This window comes from Cnephaeus nilssonii, assembly GCF_951640355.1.
Source record: "Cnephaeus nilssonii genome assembly, chromosome: 22".
Lineage (NCBI taxonomy): Eukaryota > Metazoa > Chordata > Mammalia > Chiroptera > Vespertilionidae > Cnephaeus > Cnephaeus nilssonii.
In genome coordinates this window covers 4,954,652-4,979,492 of record NC_137093.1, presented here as the reverse complement: position 1 = coordinate 4,979,492, position 24,841 = coordinate 4,954,652, and the positions used below count along the sequence as shown (strand labels likewise).

Sequence of the window (24,841 nt, the reverse complement as noted above, 5' to 3'; positions counted from 1 at the left end):
GCAGGTTAAATTCCCAGTCAGGGCACATATAAGAATCAACCAAGGAATGCCTAAAGAAGTGGAACAACAAACGGATGTTTCTCTCTCTCTCAAAAAATCATTATCATTGTAGACTTGTGAATATTTATCTTAATTCTGTGCACTATAATCTAGGACTATTATTGTTTGTTTCTTTGATCAAATGGTCCCAGTCTTCAGCGTTGGGAGCTCAAGGTAACTTCTGTGGGGACCATCATTTCTGGAGCACCGCCTTTCTTTCTGGCATGACAAGATGTTCCTGCTCATTTTGTATTTTTCTTGCTTCATGAAGCTCTGGCACCAGCCATTTCTCCAAGGAGCCGTCTGTGGCTCATTTATTAGAGATTGGTATTTAGAAACCAAGATCTGAGCTCTAGGTGTGCTTATTGCTGCTAGGGTGTCATTACTGTAATTATGTCTCAATCTATCCATTTGTCTATATACAGGGCAGGGCAAAAGTAGGTCGGCAGTTGTTTGTATGGAAAAAATGCAATAATTAATAAATAATAATACAAGAATAAATTGTTTCACATACAACTGTAAACCTACTTTTGCCCACCCCTGTATAGGAACAGTATGATCATAACTAATTGTACACACACGTAGAAAGACGGGTGGGGGAATCAACAAAATGCTAACAATATTTTAAAAGCATTCTGCAATGGGCTTCTGTTTACATTTAAATTGAAAAATAGATTTCATTATTTTGAAAATAGTGTTCTAAATTAGCAAAGTTTTCAACTTCAGTACATTATACATGATTTTAAATGGTTCCCCCTCCGTCTGAAATGAGAATAAATTCAAGGCAGTGGCTCTAAAGTCACTTTCATTTTAATTATCATCTTTGAGAGGGAGCAAAGGGGTGCTCTGTGTGGAGGCTGAAAGTGCGAGTGTAGAAACTGAAGGTCTGGGTGGGAATCCCAGCTCAGCGCTTACAGCACAAGTACGACCTTGGGAAAATGCCTCGCCCTTGACGTCCTCATCTACAGATAGAAAAGGTCAGACCACCTCCTCCTTCCCGTCGTTGTGGAGATTAAATGAATTAATAAGCGTGAAATGCTCACACCAGGATAGAGCACGTAATAGAAGCTTGATATCTGAAGCGTCGCTATGGTGTTGTCTCATCCTGATTGGCACTCTCACTGCCATGCCTGAGGTAGTTCAGGCAGACGCCCATTATTCATCATGCCCTGGCAAAAAAGAAAAAAAAAAAAGTTGATAATTTTTTTCTTTCCTTTTTTTTTCAAATACAAGCAAAAGTTTATTTAGAAAGTCCCAGAGGTAGAAGTAAGTCAGCTGGGCTGCATGGGCTCAGGAAACAAGTTACTGCGGCAAAAGAAGGGCCCTTGGAGCTTGGGAGAAAGTCAGGCAAAGAAAACATATCTGGGGAAGGAGGTGGGGAACAGCAGGCTCGCAAGCACGTCAAACTCCAGGCCCGCCGACCTTGAGTTTGACATGCTTGCTCTAAAGAGGGTGCTGGGGAAAGATGGGGGTGGGGAAAGGCGCAGGTGTGGTCTATAGAGAGAGCACTGATCGTTTTTCTTTTTTTAAATATGTTTTTGTTGATTTCAGATAGAGGGAGAGGGAGAGATAGAAACAGCAGTGATGAGAGAGAATCATTGATTGGCTGCCTCCTGCACACCCCCTACTGGGGATCTAGCTCGCAACCCACGCATGTGCCCTGACTGGGAATCGAACATTGACCTGGTTCATAGGTTGATGCTCAACCACTGAGCCACACCAGCCTGGCTGAGAGTTTTTTCTTAAAGCTCAGTAAATCAGGCAAAGTATTAAAATAGTGTATCTTTCCTACTATGATTTCTAAGTTAATTGGTTCATTTTTTTCCCTTTTTGACAAGCAAGTTAAATGATGCTCATGTGTAACTACTGCAATTTCCTTTCTTCCTTTTAACAAGAAAGGGTATAGTTAACAGTTCTGCTGTGGCCAGTTTAAACAAATTTAATCTAAATGTTCCATTTGGGGGAAATGTTCATATGTTACTAATCATGTCATGAGGAAGAGTAATCATGGAACACCTGGCTCAGTGGGGAGAGCGTAACCTGTCCAAGATGGTCCACTGACCACATTGAGCATTTGGGGAAAAGGAACACAACGTCCATGGGGTTTTTTTTTATTGTTTAAAGTATTACATGTCCCCCATTTTCCCCAATTAACCCCGCCCGCACCACTCCTACCCCTGAGGGCAAGCCCTCACCGCCCCAGTGTCTGTGTCCATTGGTCATGCTAATATGCATGCATACAAGTCCTTTGGTTGATCTCTAACCCTCCCTCCCCTGCCTTCTCCCCAAGGTTGGACTGTCTGCTCAGTGCCACCTTGTCTCTAGATCCATTTTTGTCCATCAGTTTATGTTGATCATTATATCCCACATATGAGTGAGATCATGTGATATTTATCTTTCTCCGACTGGCTTATTGCGCTTAGCATAATGTTCTCCAGTTCCATCCATGCTGTTGCAAATGGTAAAAGTTCCTTCTTTTTTATAGCCACATAGTATTCCATTGTGTACATGTACCAGTTTTATAATCCACTCATCTGCTGATGGGCACTTAGGCTGTTTCCAAATCTTAGCTGTTGTAAATTGTGCTGCTATGAACATAGGGGTGCATTGTCCTTTCTGATGGATGTTTCTGGTTTCTTGGGAAATAGTCCTAGAAGTGGGAATACTGGGTCAAATGGGAGTTCCATTTTTAACTTTTTGAGGAAACTCCATACTGTCTTCCACAGTTGGTTGCACAGTCTGCATTCCCACCAGCAGTGGACGAGGGTTCCTTTTTCTCCACATCCTCGCCAGCACTTGTTGTTTGTTGATTTGTTGATAGTAGCCATTCTGACAAGTGTGAGGTGGTACCTCATTGTTGTTTTGATTTGCATCTCTCGGATGATTAGTGACTTTGAGCATCCTATCTAATAAAAGAGTAATATGCAAATTGACCATCACTCCAATACAAAAGATGGCTGCCCCTATGTGGTCAAAGATGGCTGCCCCCATGTGGACACAAGATGGCCAGCAGGGGAGGGCAGTTGGGAGGGACAAGGCCTGCAAGGGAGGGCAGTTGTGGGCGATCAGGCCAGCAGGGGAGGGCAGTTGGGAGGGACCAGGTCTGCAAGGGAGAGCAGTTAGGGGTGACCAGGCTGGCAGAGGAGGGAAGTTGGGGGTGACCAGGCCTACAGGGAAGGGCAGTTGGGGGGGACCCAGGTCTGCAGGGGAGGGCAGTTAGGGGTGACCAGGCCTGCAGGGGAGGGCAGTTAGGGGTAAACAGGCTGGCAGGGGAGCAGTTAGGTATCAATCAGGCTGGCAGGGGAGTGGTTAGGGGTGATCAGACTGGCAGGCAGAAGCGGTTAGGGACAATCAGGAAGGCAGGCAGGCGAGCAGTTGGGAGCCAACAGTCCTGGATTATGAGAGGGCTGTCTGACTGCCCGTTTAGGCCCAATCCTACCGGGATCGGGCCTAAACGGGCAGTCAGACATCTTTGAGGGGTCCCAGATTGGAGAGGGTGCAGGCTGGGCTGAGGGACACACATCCCCGTGCACGAATTTCGTGCACCGGACCTCTAGTGTTTTCATATGTCTCTCGGCCTTCTGTATGTCCTCTTTCGAAAAGTGTCTACTGAGTTCGTTTGCCCAGTTTTTGATTGGATTGTTTCTCTTCCTTTTGTTAAGTTGTATGAGTTCCCTATAAATTTTGGAGATTAAACCCTTATCTGATGTAACATTGGCAAATATGTTCTCCCGTACAGTGGGCTTTCTTGTTGTTTTGTTGATGGTTTCTTTTGCTGTGCAGAAGCTTTTTATTTTGATGTGGTCCCATTTGTTTATTTTCTCCTTAGTTTCCATTGCCCTAGGAGCTGTATCGGTAAAGATATTGCTACAACTTACATCTGATATTTTGCTGCCTACACAACGTCCGTTTTGTTTTATCATTTTGAAGATTAATAATTAATGATAACAACCCAAGCACTCGAATTATAAAAGGAGTTCGCTTCAGATAGCACAAGGACTATTTAAGTGTTAAACTCTTCAGCATTCTTTAACAGAATTAGAGTTATTTCTCAAATGCCTTGTTTTTATAATCATCCAAGCTATATGCAATGAAAGTAAGAGAAAATTTGAGAATATTAGAAATCAATATCTAAAGACTAACGTGTTTCATAATACCCACTGGTGGCAAGGTATTGAGAAGCAGGCATATTTGTACTCTGTTGGTAGGGATATAAATTAAGGCAACCATTTTGGGGGGACAGTTTGGCAATACCTATCAAAATGAATATGTGTATCCTTTTACCTAGTGATTCCACTCACAGGAATGTATTCATTTTTAGGACAAAGATAGGTAAGCAAGGATTTTATTTTTATTTATTTTTATTTTTTTGCAGCGAAGAATTGGAACACACTAAATGCTCACAGGTAGGGACTAGTTAAATAAATTATGGTATATTTGTATAACTAAATATCAGACAATTGTTAAAAAGAAGGTAGGTCTACATAATGGCATAGAAAGATGTTAAAATATGTATTTTTAAAGGTAAATTTTTTGGTAATGTTTTCGATAGATATGAATAGAAACTTTAGAGAAGGAATCACAAGAAACAACTCCAGCCCAAACCGGTGTGGCTCAGTGGGTAGAGCATTGGCCTGCGGACTGAAAGGTCCCGGGTTCGATTCTGGTCAAGGGCATGTACCTTGGTTGCGGGCACATCCCCGGTGGGGGGTGTGCAAGAGGCAGCTGATCGATGTTTCTCTCTCATCGATGTTTCTAGCTCTCTATCCCTCTCCCTTCCTCTCTGTAAAAAATCAATAAAATATATTTTAAAAAAAGAAAGAAAGAAAGAAACCACTCCAGTGTGGATGATATCAGAGCTATCACTGGAGAATGGGGACTTGAACTTCCGTTTCCATCCTTTAGTTCCCTCCACCCCCGCTTTTTTTAATTCTGAACATTTGTTACTCTCATAGAAAAAATTTTTGAGTTGAAGAACAAGAAAAACCAGAGCTAAAATCATGCCATCTTTTTTGTATTATTGATTACAGATGGCATTCTTTGCCACAATTCTGCCATAGCTGTTCCTGGCTACTTAATCAGACATGGTAGCCCAAACTCATCATGTTCAGAAGTAAACCATGAGTCCCGTTCCTGCCATGTTCCATTATCAGAATGACTTGTTCTAAGATCATGCCGCCGCAGCCTCCACGTCCAAAACCTGGAAGTAGGGAAATTCTTATTTCCAAGGGCCATGCCTGCTGCCCTAAACCTAGGTAGGAAAATTTGCATCTCCAATTAACATGACTGGCTGGCTATTGAATAGCTTTGAAAGGTCACCAGGAGACAGAACCGAAAGGTATGGCTGATAAATATTGCTGTATTTCCCCCTGTTTTCTAGCTTGACCCACACCTTCGTGCTGTTGGCTGAGTCACTTAACAGGCTGTTTGCAATGCCGACCCCGAAGTGGACTGTGGATATGACAGCACCTGTGACATGTCCATGGTGTTCTCAGTACCTGTTTTTTTGTGTGTGTGTATTTTAAAAACATTTTTATTGATTTTTAGGGAGAGGAAGGTGGAGAGAGAGAGAAGCACCCACGTGAGAGCGAAACATCTATCGGCTGTCTTCCCTACCAGGGATCGAGCCCACAACCTGGGCACGTACACTGACTGGGAATCGAACTGGCAACCTTTTGGTGCACAGAACAATGCCTAACCAACTGAGCCACGCCGGCCAGGGCTCAGTACTTGGTTTTTAAGAGAAACAGCTGATCCTTGGAAAGTTTAATATTTCACACAGTTGCCCTAAATTTGTAGCAATGCAATATTTCTTTCTTTATTTCCCTAAACTTCAGTGATTTGACTCAATCCACAAAGTTCTGAGTAAGAAATAGGGAAATGGGTGTTCCTTTAGACCCACCCTTTTTGTGTTACTGTGTAAAGGAGAAACATGTCTATAATTTGGGAAAGAGGTTAAATTACATACGATGTCCACATACAGTGGAACAGGAACTGTAACCCTGACCACCTGACTCTCTTCCCATCAGGCCATCTCCTCTCAGTGGAGTGGGTCCCTTTAGTTTCCCTGGCTAACCGGCTCTCCAACTTGAACTTCAAAGAAGCTGTGAAATTGATTGTGGAGCCAGAAGGGCTTTGTAGGTTTCCTGATACTTTGATCAGAAAGCATTTAGAACATTCGAGTTGTGTTATTTAATTATGTGCAGAAATAGATAATACTCATTCTGATGGGTCTAAAGATCTGAGCCAGATTCCATCTCTGAAACAAGAAGAAAATAATTTTTTTTGAAAGGTGCATTAGTTCCCTGCAAATGGTAGCTTTGTCCGTCTGTCTGGCTGATCCATCCCCTCCATCATCATCACAGGCATATGACTGGCCACCTGGTGGGAGGTGGGAGGTGGGAGCACAGAGCCTGTCGGCCAGGGACCGGGCAGTGCCGCTCCCTGTCAGCCTCCACCTCGCTGTCTGCAGAATGAGGCCAGTGATTCCTGGGTTCCTGCTTCGTGGGGCTGTTGGGCATTCGGATGAGAGGTGTAGATTAAAGGCCTTTCTGAACACCGTGTCCTCGGCACACCTGAGGAGTCAGGCATTAAAGGAGACCTTACGCTTAGTGGTTGGGCACCCAGATGCTGGAGTCGGGCTTCCTGGTGGGAAGCGATGCATTTCATTTCTAGGGGGCGCGTTTTGAGGGGAGACGCGTCTGCAGGAGCACCTCTGAGGCCGCCTGGGCTAGGTTGGTAGCCGTCAGCGCGTCTCCGCGGTGTGGTTGTCTCATGATTCATGTCAAGGTGGTGATGCTCAGAATAAGGTCAGCTGCCTGCATTGCCCAGCACTTAGCAAATCTACACACATCTGAACCCCCGGTGGCAACTGAATTCAGTGCAGGCAGTCACCTGCAGCACTTAGGGATTTTCCTCATGGGCCCTAAATTCTGTTAGAAGAGATTTTAAGAGTCTTAAATAAAACTGCTTATTGCAAAAAAAATAAAAAAGAAGAAGAAGAAGAAGCCTTGCTAAATTGGACTCTATAAAGTTTGGTTTTGATAGTGAGCCATAGAAATGGGAAAAACTATTTCAAGATACAAGAAGGCAGCATTGCAGTCCTACTTTGGGAGTAAGATGACCCAAAGTTTGCCGTTCTGATGTCATCACTTACTGAGATGTTGGGCAGGTTTCCTCACTTCCTGTTCCCTCAGGAGTGAATTGAGGGCGCGAGGCCTTCCTTTGGTTTTGACAGTTGAGATGATGCATCTAAAGCATTTAGCGTGGTTCTTGGCACGTGGACTCAGTAAATACTGACGTTATTTTTGGGCAGGGGTGACTGGCATATTTCTAAGTGATTAAGAAGTCTGAAACAAGCTGGCAGTGTCAGAAATTAAATTTAGAATATGAAGGGAAAATGGTGGTTTCATTTTATTCTGTTGTGTTTTATAATTTTTTTATTTTAGAGAGAGAAACATCGATGTGTTGTTCCATTTATTCATGCATTCATTGGTTGTGTCTTGTATGTGCCCTGACCAGGGCTGAACCCACAACGTTGGTATATCGGGACGATGCTCCAACCCACTGAGCTACCTGCACAGGGCGATAATTATTGTTTTAAAGTTAGAACTATAGGTTAAGAGTCTTCTTATGTGTCTCTCTAGTTGGGAATGGGGGGAGGGGCAACATTTGTTGAATCTATGGGACCCAAAAAAAGATGGACAGTTGATTATATAGCACTTGAAGATAAATAGAACTATGGAACATGTAACCATTACCGCGAAAGCCTCATTGAACAGCTAGCCTGCCGTTTCAGCGTCACGGCGTCCCACCTTCTCCAGAAAGCCTTTCCGGAGCATCGCGGCACACGGTGATCTCGCCCGGGAGCCCATAAAGCTCACTGACCCCATTTGGTCTCAGAAAAGCACGGAGGCCGTTGCTTGCCGGTCCGGTGGCTCTCCTCTGCCCCGGGCAGTGCTCAGGGGGCGCCTGAGTGGGGCTGGGCTGGGGCCTCCGGAGGAGGACGCGGGTCGTGTCTTATCCAGGGAGCGTTCTTTCCGAATACTCGCCTGCGTATTCGAGAAGGTGCTGATCCACCATGATACCGGGTGTTGCTGTTTTAGCATTAGAGAATAAGTGGGCTAGGGTGGGAAATGAGCACCTCAGCCAGCACTCCCCAGAGAATTAAAAGTTGCAAAATAGCCCTGGCCGGTGTGCTCGATGGTTAGAGCACCGGCCTGCGCACCAGAGGGTCTCGGGTTCGATTCCTGGTCAGGGCATGTACTAGGTTGCAGGTTTGATCCCTGGCCCCAGTTGGGTGTGTGTGGGAGGCAACCAATCGATGTTTCTCTCTCTCTCCCTCCTCCCTTTTACCCTCCCTAAAAATCAGTGGGAAAAATATCCTCTGGTGAGGATTAACAACAAAAAAGATGTTGCGCCCTAACCGGTTTGGCTCAGTGGACAGAGCGTCGGCCTGCGGACTGGAGGGTCCCAGGTTCGATTCTGGTCAAGGGCATGTACCTTGGTTGCGGGCACATCCCCAGTAGAAGGTGTGCAGGAGGCAGCTGATCGATGTTTCTCTCTCATCGATGTTTCTAACTCTCTATCCCTCTCCCTTCCTCCCTGTAAAAAATCAATAAAATATAAAATAAAATAAAAGATGTTGTAAAATAATGTCCTTGAGGAGTGAAAGGCATGGCGGAGTTTTAAATGGTGCCCGTGTAGAGTGGACGTGAGAAGTGCAGACTGCGCTGGCCCCCGGGGCCCCGCTGAGGAAGTGGTGGGAGAATACCGGGATTTCTCCGGTGGTAGGTCTGTCTGTCTGTCTGATGCTTTGGTGTGGCACACGGAGGCTTTGCTGAGCTGCTGCCGTTGCCGGGTAACGATGATGATGGTCACCTTCCCAAGCTGACTCTTTTCTAGGCCTTTTGCCTCTGACCAGCAGCGTGGGCTTGGACCCCGACAGAGCCAGTGATGGTGGCGGCCGGGGCAGGGGCTTGTCTCGTGTGGGTGCTGGAGGGCCGTCGGACCCGGGGAGGAAACCAGCGTCTCCTCTGCTGCTCACAGAGGAGAGGTGCCGAGAAACGCCTGAGAAAGGAGAGGCCAACAGGTGGAACGGGCGGCTTGGCACAGCCCCTGAAGGTCTCCTCTGCTTGCAGGCGTCGGAGGTCGAGAGACGGCTCTCCCTGCAAGTCCACGCCCTCAGAGAAGACTTCCGGGAGAAGAACTCCTCCACCAACCAGCACATCCTCCGCCTGGAGAGCCTGCAGGCCGAGGTGAGCCTGGGGGCCACGCTGCTTGGGGCTGCGAGGGCTCCTATTTGCGTGGGGGCTTTCCGGTAAGGAGCCCTCTGCCCCGGGAAACAAAGCCTGCTCTCTAGGATCCCTAGAGACAGAGCTGCGAGAGGCTAGCGGGGCGCCTGTGGTCTGTAAAGAAGGCTGCTCCGAGTTACTGCTCAGTGTTTGGGAAATGGCCTGCTTTGTTCTGAATATGCCGATTCCTCCAAAAGCACCGGGCCCCTCCTCAGTAGAAGATGGGAAAGGGAGTCTTCCTCTCCCCGCTCCATCTGGGTCCAGTTTACTCACCTGGACAGGGCCTGTTCTCACCTCTAAAGTGAGCGGAAGTAGAGTAGCTACTTCCAAGGGTGGTGGTGAGGACTTGGTAAGCTTACACATGGGAAGCGCTGGGTGTGGCGGTGGTAATGTCATTGAAAGTGTACGAGAGGCCGTCGGGGTCTGTGCCCTGAGTGGGCGGGAGGCCGGAGCAGCGGAGCACGGAGGAGACCATCCTGTGAGAACGCAGGTGTGGGCGGGGAGGAGACGGGGGGGGGGGGGGGGGGGCGGGGGGTCATACCGGCAGCCCAAACGGGCTTTTTCCTGGGAGGCTGCTCCCTGATCTGCTCCAAGGGCCCCTCTTGGCTGAGTCACACTTCGGAGGACAGACCGGGGCCAGACACAAGTGCACCCCACTGTGGTTAAGGAATCCGCCAACCGGGTCAGGCCCGGAGAAGCAGGCTGCTGCCTGCTTCATAAAGGACCCGAAGGTGTTTTCCTAAAGTCTGTCCACGTCTTCTCTCTCCTCCTGCCTCCTTCCCGTCCTTCCTCCCTCCCCCGGGATGGAGCAGCAGGTCCTTGAAGTAAGTAGCCTGCTCCGTGGGCTTGGCATGCCTGTCTGTGTCCGTGGGCTTGGCATGCCTGTCTGTGTCCGTGGGCTTGGCATGCCTGTCTGTGTCCGTGGGCTTGGCATGCCTGTCTGCGTCCGTGGGCTTGGCATGCCTGTCTGTGTCCGTGGGCTTGGCATGCCTGTCTGTGTCCGTGGGTTTGGCATGCCTGTCTGTGTCCGTGGGTTTGGCATGCCTGTCTGTGTCCGTGGGCTTGGCATGCCTGTCTGTCCGTCTGTGTGCATGGTGCCGCTCACCTGCCGCCACCAAGATCTGACTCCTCGAGTTGCCTGTCCTCTCTCTCCTGCACCCCCCCGCCCCCCACATCCACTGTTCCCAGACCCTCACAGCACGGGCTCATTCCCAGGCATGTGTGTGCATTGGCAGGTTTGGTCACAAGTTCCCGGGGTGTGGGGGGGGGGGAGTGCGGGGGGGGGGGGGGGTGAGGGAGTTGGCCGCCTCCTGCCGGTTCCTTGCTTCCAGCAGCACTCTCACTGTTAAAACCCAGGCTGGGAAGTTACTCATTTCAAACAAGTGACTTCATGGAGCCGGGCTGTCTCTCAGAACTTACCTCATGGCTTCACGGAGTGAACTGGGGAAGCAAGGATGATGCAGGGGACGGAAATGGGAAGGTCAGAGGGGTTATATGAAAATCAACTGGAGTGAGAATTCCCTTCGCGGCTTCCGCGGCTTCCGGGGAGGGAAGAGTGGGCCCATTCACAAAGGGGCCGCTCCCTCCGTCCCCCCCGGGGGCGTGCTGGACACAGTGCTGCTTTGTTGGGCCGGACACCTGATCTCTGGACAGAGGCCACATACTTGGTTTCCCGGGACGGCCTCCTGTCTGACAGGTTGGTGGCCATGGAGATCTGTGCCCCAGGAGCAGAACTTAGTGCAGAGTGAGGACAGCGGGCAGCAGGGAGGGGTGGGAAGGTCCAGGCGGGTCCCCCTCAGTGAATTGTTACCCACACGACGAGAGAGCAGGAGAACCTCGCAGCCACGTCACGAGACTCTTGACAAGCGAGACACTGGTTGAGAAATCAGTCCAGCAGGGAACTGATGAGGAGGAGGAGCCAGGGTACCTGCAGGGGCTCCAGACGCCCCCCCCCCAAGGCCACTGGCATTTGGGGGGACTTGGGAAAGCTTCCTGCAGCCCTGAGCGGGGCGGTGAAGCATCGCTGGCCCGGCTTCCACCTGCAGACCTGAGGCCAGAGAAAACTTGGCATCCCTTTCCTCTGTTTTCCTGAAACTGAAGCAAGCAGACAGACCTTCCTAAAAGATTAATGTCTCTCTGGAGACCGGCTAGCTAGTCTGTGCACCAGCACACCAGCCTGTCTCGGGAAAGGAGAGAAAGGACTCCTGTTCACCAATTACTCGCTCAGGCAAACAGATACCCGAGTCAGCCAGTCACCCCTGTGTCCCTCTGCTCCTTCCCGGGCCACGGGCTGATGCAGGCACTGCTCGTGTCTGTACCTGCCAGCTCCCCACGGACTCGGGTCTGAGCTGGGACCCCCAGAGCCAGACCTGCCAGCGTGGGGAAAGACAGAGCCTCGGACAGGGAGACACAGCGGCTCCAGGGCGGGCGCGGGCGTCTGCTTGTGCGCGTGACGTGGGAGGAAGAAGGGCGCAGAGGGTTAGGTTCCACTCCCGAGTCAACTGGGGGATTGGCGTCAAGTTGTGGGCCGGCAGGGTGGGGCTCTCCTGTCTTATCTGTGGAAATTCCAGGCACTACCCGTCCCTTTCCCTGCCTGGCACCCCACATTCCAGCCTTCCCAAAACTCCACTCCCACCCCTCCCCAGGTTTCTCGACGGGAGGGGTGTTCTCTGTAGCTGAGGGGTTCACAGCTACCATCTCAGAGATGGGGGCCCCGGGCCCCCCGGGCAGAGGGCGTGCGTGCCTGGAGGCTGGTCCCTCCCCTCTCCCGACGCTTCAGCCCGGGTGTAACTCCCCACCCCCCCCCCCCACCCCCAGATCAAGATGCTGTCGGATCGGAAACGGGAGCTGGAGCATCGTCTCAGCGCCACCTTACAGGAGAACGACCTGCTGCAGGGCACCGTGGAGGAGCTGCAGGACCGGGTGCTGATCCTGGAGAGGCAGGGCCATGACAAAGACCTGCAGGTACTGAGGGGCCACTCAGAAGCAGCGCTCAGCTGCCCGGCTGGGAGGAGAGGCTGGGAGGCCAGCCCCGGGTGCAGTCTCCCCGCGGGCCTGGTTGTGGTTCTGGCGCTCACGGGGTTGGCTGGGCTGGCTCTGCTCAGAAGAAATGCATCGCCACCCACGGGTCATGCTTCCATTTTGTGCTGAGCCGCTAGCCCCAGAGCAGTTTCCCGGAGTTCTCTCTGGTCCGTGCACACGGCTGGGACCCAGCGAGTGGGGAGTGTCCTTCTGCCTCGGGGCGGGAGACCTGGGGCTTCCAGAGGGAGCCTGTGAGGTGCTGGCTCACCTTGCTCTCCGCAGCTGCTCCCCGGGGCCGGTGGCTGCCGTTGGCAGGAACCAAGGAGCTGCCCGCTGAACCCAGCAGGACCTGCACCCTGCTCCTGCCAGTTGCTGGAAAAGGCCCCAGCTGACCCTTTGTGAGCCTGGTTAGCCTTTCTCTTTCTCACGGAAGGAAATTGCTTCATGGCCATATTTGTCCTTTTTTGGGAACTGCCAACCAGCCTCAGCTGAATCCCCAAGCTCACACTTAGCAAGAAACAACCCCCTGAACGAGATCATGGCTCCCAGCCTCCCCAGAAACTGGGTGTAGCATCTGCTACCAAGAAAGCCTCGCTGAGCAGGCCTGGGGCGCCGGGGCCAGGGGCTGAGTGCGTGGCTTCCCTCGGGCATGCCCGGGGTGGGGGTGGGGTGGTCAGCCAGGTATGCAAGAGCTCCAGGTGGTCTCCGCCCACGGCCAGGCCACGAAGGTCCCTGGGCTCGGTGGTCAGCTGTGGCGGGAAGCCTTGGGGTGTGGGATGAGGATGCATTTTAGGCGAAGCTCCCTTGTCACTGACACCATCGGCTGGCTGAGCTACCCTCTGAGGGATGAACCTCTTTAGGGCAAATTAGCCATTTTTCTCCCTCCGTGTTTTTTGCACATTCATTCAGCTTGGAACTTGGCCCATAGCGGGGCCTCGGCTAACGTTGAATAGGAATCGGTGCTGGAAGGAGTTTGCTCGTATTTTAAGGTTGATGGTGTTAATAGCGGTGAACGTCGTGTGCTTCTTGACAAGGAACAAGGGACCTCTGCACACATTCTAAAGCCGAGGGCTAGAAAAAACGAAATGTGTATCCGCAGCAGCGTAGTCAGTCTTGGTGGAACCCTCGCCGCCTGCATTACCCGGTGCTCGGTGCTGACTTCCAGCCTGGCCCTGGCCCTGCAGGTCGGTGTGGCACCAGCCTCTGTTACCCATCAGGCACTCTGCTGAGGGCTGCGAGGTAGAGCGTGGAGAGGAGAAGGAAGAGAAGTGCAGGAGAATGGAGAAGCTGCCCTGCCTGAAAGAAACTTCTTGTCCACCATGAATTCACGAGTGAAATGTCCTCATTTCCCATCAGGAATTGGGGCTCTAGCCCTGGCCGGTTTGGCTCAGTGGATAGCGTGTTGGCCCACAGACTAAAGGGTCCCAGATTCCGTTCCAGCAAGGGCATGTACTACAGTTGCAGGTTCGATCCCAGCCCTGGTCAGGGCGCGTGCGGGAGGCCACCAGTTGATTTTCTCTCTGTGTGTCTCTCCACCTCCCTTTCATTCTCTCTAAAAATCAATGGAAAAATATCCTCGGGGGAGGATTAACAGCAACAACAAAAAAGAATTGGGGACCTAGGGCCGTGGTCGGCAAACTGCGGCTCACGAGCCGCATGCGGCTCTTTGGCCCCTTGAGTGTGGCTCTTCCACAAAATACCACGGCCTGGGCGAGTCTATTTTGAAGAAGTGACGTTAGAAGAAGTTTAAGTTTAAAAAATTTGGCTCTCAAAAGAAATTTCAATCATTGTACTGTTGATATTTGGCTCTGTTGACTAATGAGTTTGCCGACCACGGACCTAGGGCATGCCCGGGAGCCAGCATGCCTGGCGGTGGGGAACAGCCAGGACTAGTATGGACCATCCTGTACCTGCCTGGCACGGTGGACTGTATATTCTCTTGAGTCCCGCGTCACCCCACATTCACGCCCTCACCACGGGTACGTCACTGTCATCTGATCAGGCTTCCTAAGGACGAGAGGGTCATTCGCCCGGGGCCTACAGCCAGTCGGGCACTTCCCACTCTGATTTGGAAAGTCTGCGTTTATGGGATGAATCTCATTTTTCCCAGCTGTTTGTAATCCTGTTCTTTGGTTCACATGAAACTCCTTCCGCTGCTGCCAATGACCAGTGTCCTCCAGAAAACCCTTTCTGTTGCTGAAATGGCCCATATGATAAATAAAAACTCCAGCTCACTCTGATGGTAGTTGAATGCTCTAAAATGGGGTTTGTGAAATGTAGAGCTAGTGGCCTTGGGATGTGTATCATCCATGGTTTTAATCCCTTTACTCAGGGGACGAGAGGGAGGGCCAGCAGGCTGGGCGACGGGCCTGTCGCAGCCGGACTCGGCCTCCCCCCGGCTCTGATCTGGCTCACTGTGTCCTGGGCGTTCTACTCCCAACCACTGATCACATCCAACTCCCCATTTCTTTTTCCAGGCTAGAATAGGGGTAAAAATGATTACTTACTGAGGGTCCAATAATTTTTTTAAATGAAGCTAAACTCTTGATGTCCAGTAAAGGCTGCTGTCCCTTTAAGGGCCCTGTAACTGTGCCAGCTCACACCCAGCGGGGCGTCTTACAGATGTGGGCAGTGGGCGGGCTTCACCCGCAGAGAGCACGGTGACCCAGAAAGGCGATTTGGCGAAGCATTCACACACACCCTCTCCGTTCCTCGGTGTGAGATGAGGAGAGGGCCCCACTTCTGCCGGCGTTCGGGGCATGACTATCGAGAGCTTGAACTTGTTACACTGTATGAACACAGGCATTTGGTGTCTTCCTTGTTCATACATGTAAATACATTTGGCGTCATCTTTGTTGTATAAAGGATGATAGTTCTCATTTTAGAGGGTTCTCATATGTGATAGACTCGTCCCTGGATTGGTTCGTGTGTTTTCTGTCTGCATAAGCCTGTGGATCGGTTACCCCGCCCTGGTGTTTTGCGCCGAGCTGTTCTAATTAATTAAGCACCTCTGCGTGGGCATGAGTAATTGAACTAATTCCGTCCCGTGCAGAAGCACTTGTCCTTGTCCGTGCTGCACGCCTCCTGCTGAGGTCTGTGTGGAGTTGTCTGGAAAATAATTGTGAAGCTCTCTGCCAATTTAGGATGCCGTTTGCAATCGTGCCAAGTGCTTCCTCGGAATGTCTTTTTTACTTTATGTTTTTTAACCCTCGTTTCTTTTCTCCGAGTTTCCTCAAAACTGGGGCTGGAGGAATGCCCACTGGACCAGCGGGTATTGCTGATCCACGGGAGCCGTGCAGAGCAAGCTTGCCAATTCCTGTCTCCTGCTCTGCGCGCTCAGGTTCCAAACTTCCTAGTCAAGGCACATCCAGACCCCGGTGCCAGCAGCCCTCTGTTCCCCGGTCCCGGCCGGTAGAGGGGGGCCGTCGGGGCACCTGAAGGGCTGGCTGCAGGCTCTGCGGGGCAGCGTGCTCCGTCCGTGAGAGCTGCAGAGTTCTGAGCTGCTGCCGGCACCCTCCGCCTCTGCGTCTCTGTTGGAGCCACAGGCCCACCTGGAAAAAACAGTGGTGTCTGCTCTGTTTTCTTAATCCTCCCCTGAAGACATGGTCATTGAGTTTTAGCGGGGGAGGGAGGAGAGAGAGACATCCAGCGGTTGCATCCCATACGCACCCCAACCAGGGATTAAACCTGCAACCTAGGTATGTGTCCTGACCAGGAATCGGACCCACAACCTTTTGGTGCATGGGAGGATGTGCGACCAACTGAGCCACCCAGCCGGGAGCCAAAGTGCTGTTTTATAAAGAGGATGAGTTAGTTACATTTAAATCCCAGGAAAGTTCTTCTGTGTCAATATATTGGGGGTGGGGGGGTGGGGGGGCGGGGCAGACTCCAAGTTCAAGAGCAGGGGAGAAAGAAGAGCGGGAGACATTGTTCCTGTGCAAGTGTAATGTGTGCACATGTGCACAGCGGTTAGCAGATGGACTCGATGCTGCAATTAAGGTCTTCCGCTAGAAGCACGTGTAGTGACGGGTGCGCTGGTACGAGTATGGCGTGCACCAGTCACGTGGAGTCGACCCTTAAGTTCGGCAGCAGTAACGGCACCAGGGAGCAGTGGCCCGTTTGGATCCTCAGGGAAGGGGCCACAGAGAAACGGGGGATGTCGTAGCAACAGCAAGAGAGAGGGACGGAGCCCTGGTCCGTAAGCCGTGGCCCCGGCATTGCTGTCCCCTCTCTACCCCATCACTCGCCTGCTCTGAGCCCCGGTGCGGGACACACACACACACACACACACACACACACACACACACACACACAACACCAGGGCTGTGTCCGTAAACCCGAGGCAGACAACCTTAACTTTTTCACTAAAATACTACGTACGTGTAGTGAAGAGCACAGCTCTTAAGCAGACAGCCCAGTGAATGTGGACAAGTATGTACACCTGTGTAACCACCACCCAGCTCTCCACAGTCTCTGATCAGTCCCCACACGCCTCCCTCCCAGGCAATAAGTTCCCTGCCACGTCCTCAAAAATAACCCTCTGTTCCGGCTTCCTTACACCTCAGTGAAGTGTGGGCACTTTCTATAAGTGGAATCATCGTTGTGAATTGTTTTATGCCTGGCTTTTGCCCAGCATTATGTCGATGAACTCATCCGTGTTGTGGCATGTAGTAGTGGTGTATTGCTTCGTTTACTGCAGGATAGCGTTGCAGCACGTGACTATAGCCGTTCTATTTTTCCTCGCATTTGGATGGTTTCCCATTTGTGGCTCTCAGGGATAACGCTGCTGTGAACATCTCGTTTGTAAGAGGAGAACTGCTGCCCTGGCCGGTGGGGCTCAGTGGTTAGAGCCTCGGCCCACACACCAAAGGGTCATGGGTTCGATTCCTGTCAAGGGCGTGTTACCTGGGTTGCAGGTGCAGGAGGCAGCAGGTGGATGTGTCTCTCTCACATGGACGTTTCTCTCTCGCCCCCTCCTTTCTCTCCTACTCTCTCTAAAAAAAAATCGCTGGAAAAAAATACCCTCAGGTGAGGATTCATAAGAAAAGAGTGGAATTGCTGGTCATAGGACAGGTGTGTATTTCACTCTTAGAAACAGCCACACGGGTTTCCGAAGTACATCCTCCACCCCACCAGCTGCGAGTCCCAGCTGCTCCACGACCTCAACACGTGATACTATTTTCCTGTTGTTTATTTGTCTTAGCCATGCTTCGGTATTTTACCTCTATGTTTGTGTATGTGTTTAATTCTTTATTGTGGAGAATTTCAGGTACACTCAGAAACAGAACAGTGTAACGATGCCCCATGTTCTACAAACCACCGACCCCTAGCCAGTCCTCCATACATCCGCTTGCTCCTCTCCTGTATTGTTTTAAAGTAAATCCCAGAATTTTTATGATTTCATCTGTAAATAACAAATACCTCTACATGATAAGAAGTTGGAAAATATAACCACAGGACTCTTGTACCTAAAAAAAAAAAAAGCAATATTTTCTTAATATCAAATATCCAGTCAGGGTTCAAATTTTCAATTGTCTTACAAAATCATAATTGCTTTTTACGTTTTTCGTTTGAATCGAGGGACAAGTTAAATTAGGCCGACCCAGGGCAGCCGGTTGGTGTCTCTTAAATCTCTTTAATCTACAGGTTCCCCCTTTATCTTTTTTTTTCTTTTCTTTTTTCTTGAAATTTATCTGTGGAAGAAACCGCGCTGCTTGTCCTGTGGGATCCCCCACATCTGAATGTCGCTGGCTGTCCCCCTGGGGTAGCCCAGCGTGCTTCTCCTCCGGCTGCATTTGTCTGTAAATTGGGGGTTGGAGGTAGAAGCTCAGTCCGGTTCCGGCCGGGCTCCCGCGGCCCGGGCCTGACCAGCCTCGCCTTGCTGTCCCCGGCAGCTGCACCAGAGCCAGCTGGAGCTGCAGGAGGTGCGGCTCTCCTGCCGGCAGCTGCAGGGGAAGGTGGAGGAGCTCACCGAGGAGAGGAGCCTGCAGAGCTCGGCCGCCACCAGCACGTCCCTCCTGTCCGAGATCGAGCAGAGCATGGAGGCCGAGGAGCTGGAGCAGGAGAGAGAGCAGGTGCTGCTCCCCACCCCGCCACTCCGGCACGTGGGGTTCCCGGGGGACCCTGGGCGGGCCCTGACTTTGGGAGCCCCGCCGTCCCCCTGCTGCCCGGTGCCGCTGCCTCAGCGGGAGCCTGTGCGGGTCGCCGGGCCTGCTGGCCAGAGCCTCGTAGAACTGCTTGTTCACTAGTCGTTACTGACAGGGTCCTGGTCCTTCGTGATCGCCCACCTGGCTGCTTCTCATAACCACTCCTCCCCCCCCCAGCAGCCGCCTGAAGAAAGAAGTGCTTTATTTGGCAAATGGGAGGGGCTAGAGGGCAGGGAACATAAGAATTGGGATTCTGTATAGATGTCCTGGGCCCATATAACTGTCCATACTTCTGGAACAGGTGATTTAAAACACTTTCTGCTAGAACAGGATCTTAGACACTTGGGTTCATGTACTAGGAAAAGGGGAGCAGGGGCAGAACCCTCCCGAGCCCGTAACCGAGGGTAATTCTCCCGGGGGGCCCGTAACCGAGGGTAATTCTCCCGGGGGGCCCGTAACCGAGGGTAATTCTCCCGGGGGGCCCGTAACCGAGGGTAATTCTCCCGTGGGGCCCGTAACCGAGGGTAATTCTCCCGGGGGGCAGCTGAGGCTGCAGCTCTGGGAGGCCTACTGCCAGGTCCGCTACCTCTGCTCACACCTGCGAGGCAACGACAGTGCCGACTCGGCCGTCTCCACGGACTCCTCGATGGACGAGTCTTCGGAAACCTCGTCTGCCAAGGACGTGCCAGCCGGCAGCTTGCGCACCGCCCTCAGCGAGCTCAAGAGGCTGATTCAGAGCATCGTGGATGGCGTGGAGCCCACGGTAAGAGGCCGGGCTGAGCAGGGGGTGCCCCGTCCCCTGCAGGACCTGGCTGGTGGGAGCTTGACAACAAGTACCGAGAGAGAGGCTCGCCCTGGAGCTGGAGCCTTCGAAACCCCGACCTCTGAGAGCGCCGAGTGGCGGGCGGGCGGGCGAGTAGGGGCTGAGAGCCAGGGCGCCGGAGGCTCCGGGACCCTCTCTGTGTCGTGGGCGCAGGCCATGGGCTCGGGTGCAGGGCTTCCTTGGAAGCTTTGAGATCAGGACTTTGGCTCCAGGCAAGCACTGCAGGTCACTTCTCTGCAGCCCATCGGTCCTCGGGCTGGGCCCGCGCTGCACAGGCACGGGAAAGGCCCGAACTTCTGCGGAGCGTGTCTGAGTGAGCGGGTTGAGAGATCGACAGCAGGGCCTTCTAGAACTCCAGACGCTCTCCTCTGTGGAGGGGCAGGCCCAGGCTCCGGACCGCCTGCTGCCCGCCTCCCTCCACTCGCGCTCTCCCGGGCGGCGGTTTCTGCTGAAGGAAGGCGGCAGGCTGGCCATCCTGAGCCACACGAGCGGTGTGGACCTGTGGGACGGGTTGCAATATGGAGACTGGGTCGTGGTTGGAGGGACGTGGGCTGTTTACGCCACACAACCTTCCCCGGAGCCTGAAACAAAAAGCACGTGTCTAGCTGCCGCTTGCTGACTGAAATTGAGCAAGAGAGTCTCTCCTCTAATCTTCCTTCCTTCCTTTGTCTCTCTTCCCTCTCTCCTTCCTGCTCCCCGTCCCACCTCCTGCTGTCTGTCTCTCCCCGAACGGAACCATCTTTCCGCTGGCCGCCTCCTCACCCCCCTCCCCCCTCACCGACGCTCCCTCTCTCCTCTCGTCTCCCACTGACCACCTCTCCCCCTCGCCACCTCCCCGGTTGGCTGGCTCGCTCTGTCTTGCCGTCAGAGCTCCCGGAGAATTGAGGATGACTCCTTAGAAGAACAGATAAGGCAGACGAGTGAGGATTCGAGAGCCCTGAGGGAGCTCATGGAGGGAGAGAGGGGTAAACTGAGGCAAAGCCTAGAAGAGCTGCAGCGACTCCACAGTCAGGTGAGCACCCCGGACTCGGGGCCCCGTGAGCTGCCTCCCCGTGTCCCACGGAGCAGTGCTTCCCTCCGCCGGCTCCTCGGAGGACCGTGACCTGGGGTTGAGGCGAGGGGGGCATCTTCGGGAGGAGAAGCCAGTCCCCGGGTTTAGCCCACAGTCACTGTCGGGGCTGAGAACCGCTGGCCCTGCGGAGCCGGGGAACGCGGTTCTCCTGTCTTCAGGGCCGGCCACGCTCAGGCCCCGGCGTTTCCAGTAGCTTCTGAGCAGGGAAGTCTGAGAACAAGGATTGGTCTTCACGGGCCTCCTCGGTGAGTGCGGCGCCGCGGCCGGCCGGTTTCCCGGCTTCCGAAGGGCCACCTGTGTTCTCACCGGGAGAGGTTGAACGGCCTCAGGAGCCAGCCCACCCGGAAAGGAGCCTCTGAAATGTGTCCTAGGCGGTAAACACAGACTTCCTGTGACCAGGGCCAGGTGTCGAGGTTCTGCCCCACGTGTGGGGGACACCACGCAGGCAGCCTGTTAACCCGCCCCCACCCAGCCTGCCCAGCTTTCCTCGTCCAAAGCCAGTCACCCCTCCCTCCCTGCCCGCCCCACGGGGCTGATGAGGGAATTGCAGCCTGGCTTTCGCTTCAGTCAGTCTTTCTACCTTTGAAAGACCGACTGGAAATAAACTCTCACCTTTTTGTGGGCCGTGCCCCTTAGACTTCCTCGTGTTCTCTTGGAAGAAATGGGGAGTCCCACCCACAGCCATTCATCACTGCACTCCCTGGGGAGGGGGGCGCCACAGGGCAGGACAGAGGCTGTTGAAAGCCGAAGCTTGTTCCAGGCCACGCGCGGGAGTGGGTCTGGGCAGCCACGACACTCTCAGGCCTGGGGCCGGGGGAAGGGGTTCAGCCGTGGGGACAGGCCTTTGAAACCGGAAGAGCAGGAGAATGCGGATCCGAAAGTTCTGCGGACAAATACAGGCCGGGTTTACTTCGAAGCCCATTTACATTTCTGCCTGGTGCTTATCCGCGCTTTGATCTTGGCTGTCTTTTGTTGTGTTTTGCTGCTTCTCAGAATTATAAAACTGGAAACCCCAGAGGGCGTCATCTCATTCAGAAGCATAAGCCAGGTGTAGGTTGCTGAGAGTCTGGTGTGGAACTTTTTTCTCTTTAACGTATTGATTTGAGGCAGAGAGAGAGAAGCATCAGTTAGTGGTCCTCCCGTGTATGCGTTCATTGGTTGAGTCCGCTCTGTGCCCTGGCTGGGGACCCAACGCACAACCTCCAGCCAGCTGCGCTCCCGGCCGGCCTGATGCGGGCTCTGACGGGGCCCAGTCCCCGTGCTTTCCCACATCCGGGCTTTTCTCTGGCTTCTCCGCCCGGAGGACTCTCCCTGACACCTGCCCAGTCTCCACCTTCCTCAGCCTCCAGGTCCTCGGACCCGCCCCGGCCCTGCTGTGTCGCGCTTGCCCTCGGTCACCTCTCATCTCCCCAGTCCCCAGGCCCCACGCAGACCAGCTCGAGGTCTGACGTACCTTTTCTCTTCGCCTAAAGCACCTAGCACGGTGCCTTGTCACACACAGAATTGTCCAACGAAAGGGCAAACGAAGCCCTGGATATATAACTTCCAGCTGTTTTCTTGGATGCTATTCAGTCACGAGGACGGCCACCTTATTTGGGAAAGGTGGGCTTAGGGGTGCTGTACCCTGTAGTTGGGTAAAAAGCCAGACCAGTCCTCAGGACCGCCAGCAGCAAGTCGCCCGTGGGGGGGGGGGGGGGAGGAGAGGGCACAGAGCTTACAGCCAGGCATCCGGCACCGCACGGGGTGCCGATGTTACTCACCCATTTGATCCTCACAACAACTCGATGGTGGGAAATACTTGTATTCTTGCTTTTTATGGAAAGTAGGTGTAGCTGAGGGAGGGTGAGTCCCTGTCACTTCTAAGGCAGAGAGCTGGTGGTCTGTCTTGACCAAGTTTTCCAGGCCAAAGCAAAAAGTTCTTGTTGAGCTCGGCCAGCACGGCCCAAGGGTTGAGCATTGACCTGTGAACCAGGAGGTCATAGTTCGATTCCCAGTCAGGGCACATGCCCGGGTTGCGGGCTCAGTCCCCAGTAGGGGCCGCGCAGGAGGTAGCCGATCAGTGATTCTCATCATTGATGTTTCTGTCTTTCTCCCTCTTCCTTCTCTGAAATCAGTAAAGTTCTTATGGAGTTTTATCTGGAGCCCATTAAATGCTGGCACCGCCTGCCCAGCACCTACTTTCGTCTGTTGCTCACTCAGCGTGGAGCACCTGGCTGGCCCCGCTGGCCCGAGGTCACGGCGGGCTCACGGTCTCCGGGTGCCGGGCTGTCTCTGCCGGTGCTTTCTGGGTCCTGGGTCCTGGTTGCCAAGCTGCAGGACCGGCTACCAAATAGGGCGAGGCCGGGCTTTTCGCCCGCCGCCTTGTCTGCCTCGGGATGAGCCGCACATGTGTGTCCTGCCTCTGCAGGGTGAGCCGCACATGCGTGTCCTGCCTCTGCAGGGTGAGCCACACATGCGTGTCCTGCCTCTGCAGGGTGAGCCGCACATGTGTGTCCTGCCTCTGCAGGGTGAGCCGCACATGCGTGTCCTGCCTCTGCAGGGTGAGCCGCACATGCGTGTCCTGCCTCTGCAGGGTGAGCCGCACATGCGTGTCCTGCCTCTGCAGGGTGAGCCACACATGCGTGTCCTGCCTCTGCAGGGTGAGCCGCACATGCGTGTCCTGCCTCTGCAGGGTGAGCCGCACATGCGTGTCCTGCCTCTGCAGGGTGAGCCGCACATGCGTGTCCTGCCTCTGCAGGGTGAGCCGCACATGCGTGTCCTGCCTCTGCGGGTGCCCCGGCCTGTTCTTCCCTAGGGCTGCTCACCCTGCTCATCAGCGCTGTCCCCGCCTCAGAAGCACCAGGGCCTGATGTTCCTTACCAGGCATCCACGAGAAGGAGACCCGTTGCCCTAGTGACAGCAGGTGGTCCTGTGTCCCCCTTCCTGGTGGGTGTCTCGGGCCCCTCCCCGCGGCTGCCTGCCCGGCTGTCAGCTGGGGAGTGCGGAGGGTCTGCAGGGAAACTCCATCTTGAGCCTCAGTCCGGGCCGTGGCTCGGCCTCATTCTGTGGGGAGGGCTGGGCCCCGGGCCATGAGGAGCCGAGGAGTAAACCGAAGGGGACGTCTGCCCTAGAGGGCGGGACAGGCTGTGTGGATGGAGCCTCCCTTGGAAAGGCGTCCGAAGTACGCGTGATACTTGACCAGCGGGAGGAGGCGTCCACAGCCGGGTCCTGTCACCTGTGAGAAGGGCCCACCCTTCCCGCCATTCAACAGAGACGCCTCAGCGCTCCGCCTGGCAGGGCTTCTGGGGGCAAACGCTTCACTGAAGCAGGAAGAGAAGGCTTGGGCGTGACACCTGACCTCTTGTAGAACCCAGGAAGGCTGGAGAACTGGGCTCCAGAACAGGAAGGAGCCGTGGGAATGGCAGCAACTACTGTCCATGTCACACTTCCCAGTGGCCTGAGGCAGTGGGGGGGGCGGGGTAGGGGGATGTGACCGGCAAGGCTGGGATGCACGCCCAGGTGCCTCGGAAAAGATACGTCTCTCCCCTTGGGACTCCCCAGTGCGGGAGGACACGCCCTGTCTCCCACCAAGACTCGCAGCCGGGATGCCCCAGAATGGGGAGGGCGTGGGGATGTGGCCAGAAGAGTCACAGCCGTCCACTCACCGCACAGCAATGGGGGTTCAGCACCAGAGTCCGGCTCCCAGGTGCACAGCTAGCTGGGACGTGCTTCTGCCATCACAGAGCTCAGTGCCGGGGTCACCGTGGGGCTCGCCAGCGGAGGTCGGGCTGTGGTGTCCTCTGAGGCCCGGGGCACGGGAAGGGAAAGGCGGTAACACCCTTAGGTGGTGGAGTTGCGTGTGCTGTGACCGGGGCAGCGTGAAGGTGGAGGCGCCAGGCCGCGCAGGGTGCTGTCGCAGGGTGGGCCGGGTCCCAGGCTCTCACCAGCCAGGTCCTGGGCTGACATGCTCCTTGTTGAGTTTCTACCAAAAAACGTGTGTTTCAGAGCCTGGTGCGTGTGTGGCTTCCTCCGCTAGCTCCCTGGGATCGCCTGGGACAATGAGGCGGTGCGGTGGGCCGTGTACGGAGGGGACCTGGCCCCCCGGCTGCAGCCCAGGCCCCGGGCCCGCCTAGGATGTGGCGTCCTTTCTCCAAGAGACGGGCCTCCCTCGGGGCACCCGGGCCCCGCACCTGCCCGGAGGTTCTCGCCCCTCTCCTCTTGGAGGGAGACCCCCAGCCAGCAGCGGCGGCATCGCCACGCTCACCCCGTTGGCTTCCCCGTAGGTGACTCTGCTGAGTGTGGAGATGACTGCGCTCAAGGAGGAGAGAGACCGGCTCAGGGTGACGTCTGAGGACAAGGAGCCGAAGGAGCAGCTTCAGAAGGCCGTCCGCGACCGGGACGAGGCCATTGCCAAGTGAGTGAGCACGGCTCCGTCCCCTCCGCGTCCTCACAGGGAACGCGCCTGTGT

General features: G+C 53.9%; 1 protein-coding gene across 2 annotated transcripts in view; it reads left to right on the top strand.

Moving 5' to 3' along the window:
* Positions 1-24,841, top strand: part of BICDL1 (BICD family like cargo adaptor 1) — an 80,603-nt gene that overhangs the window by 48,486 nt on the left and 7,276 nt on the right. Inside the window, exons 3-8 of one of the 2 annotated variants that reach the window (XM_079762236.1) lie at positions 9,180-9,296; positions 12,150-12,296; positions 18,248-18,427; positions 19,044-19,262; positions 20,191-20,334; positions 24,657-24,787. In XM_079762236.1, coding sequence (XP_079618362.1) covers positions 9,180-9,296; positions 12,150-12,296; positions 18,248-18,427; positions 19,044-19,262; positions 20,191-20,334; positions 24,657-24,787 — 938 coding nt within the window. The remainder of the gene's footprint in view (positions 1-9,179; positions 9,297-12,149; positions 12,297-18,247; positions 18,428-19,043; positions 19,263-20,190; positions 20,335-24,656; positions 24,788-24,841) is intronic. The other variant, XM_079762237.1, reaches the window with a different exon arrangement.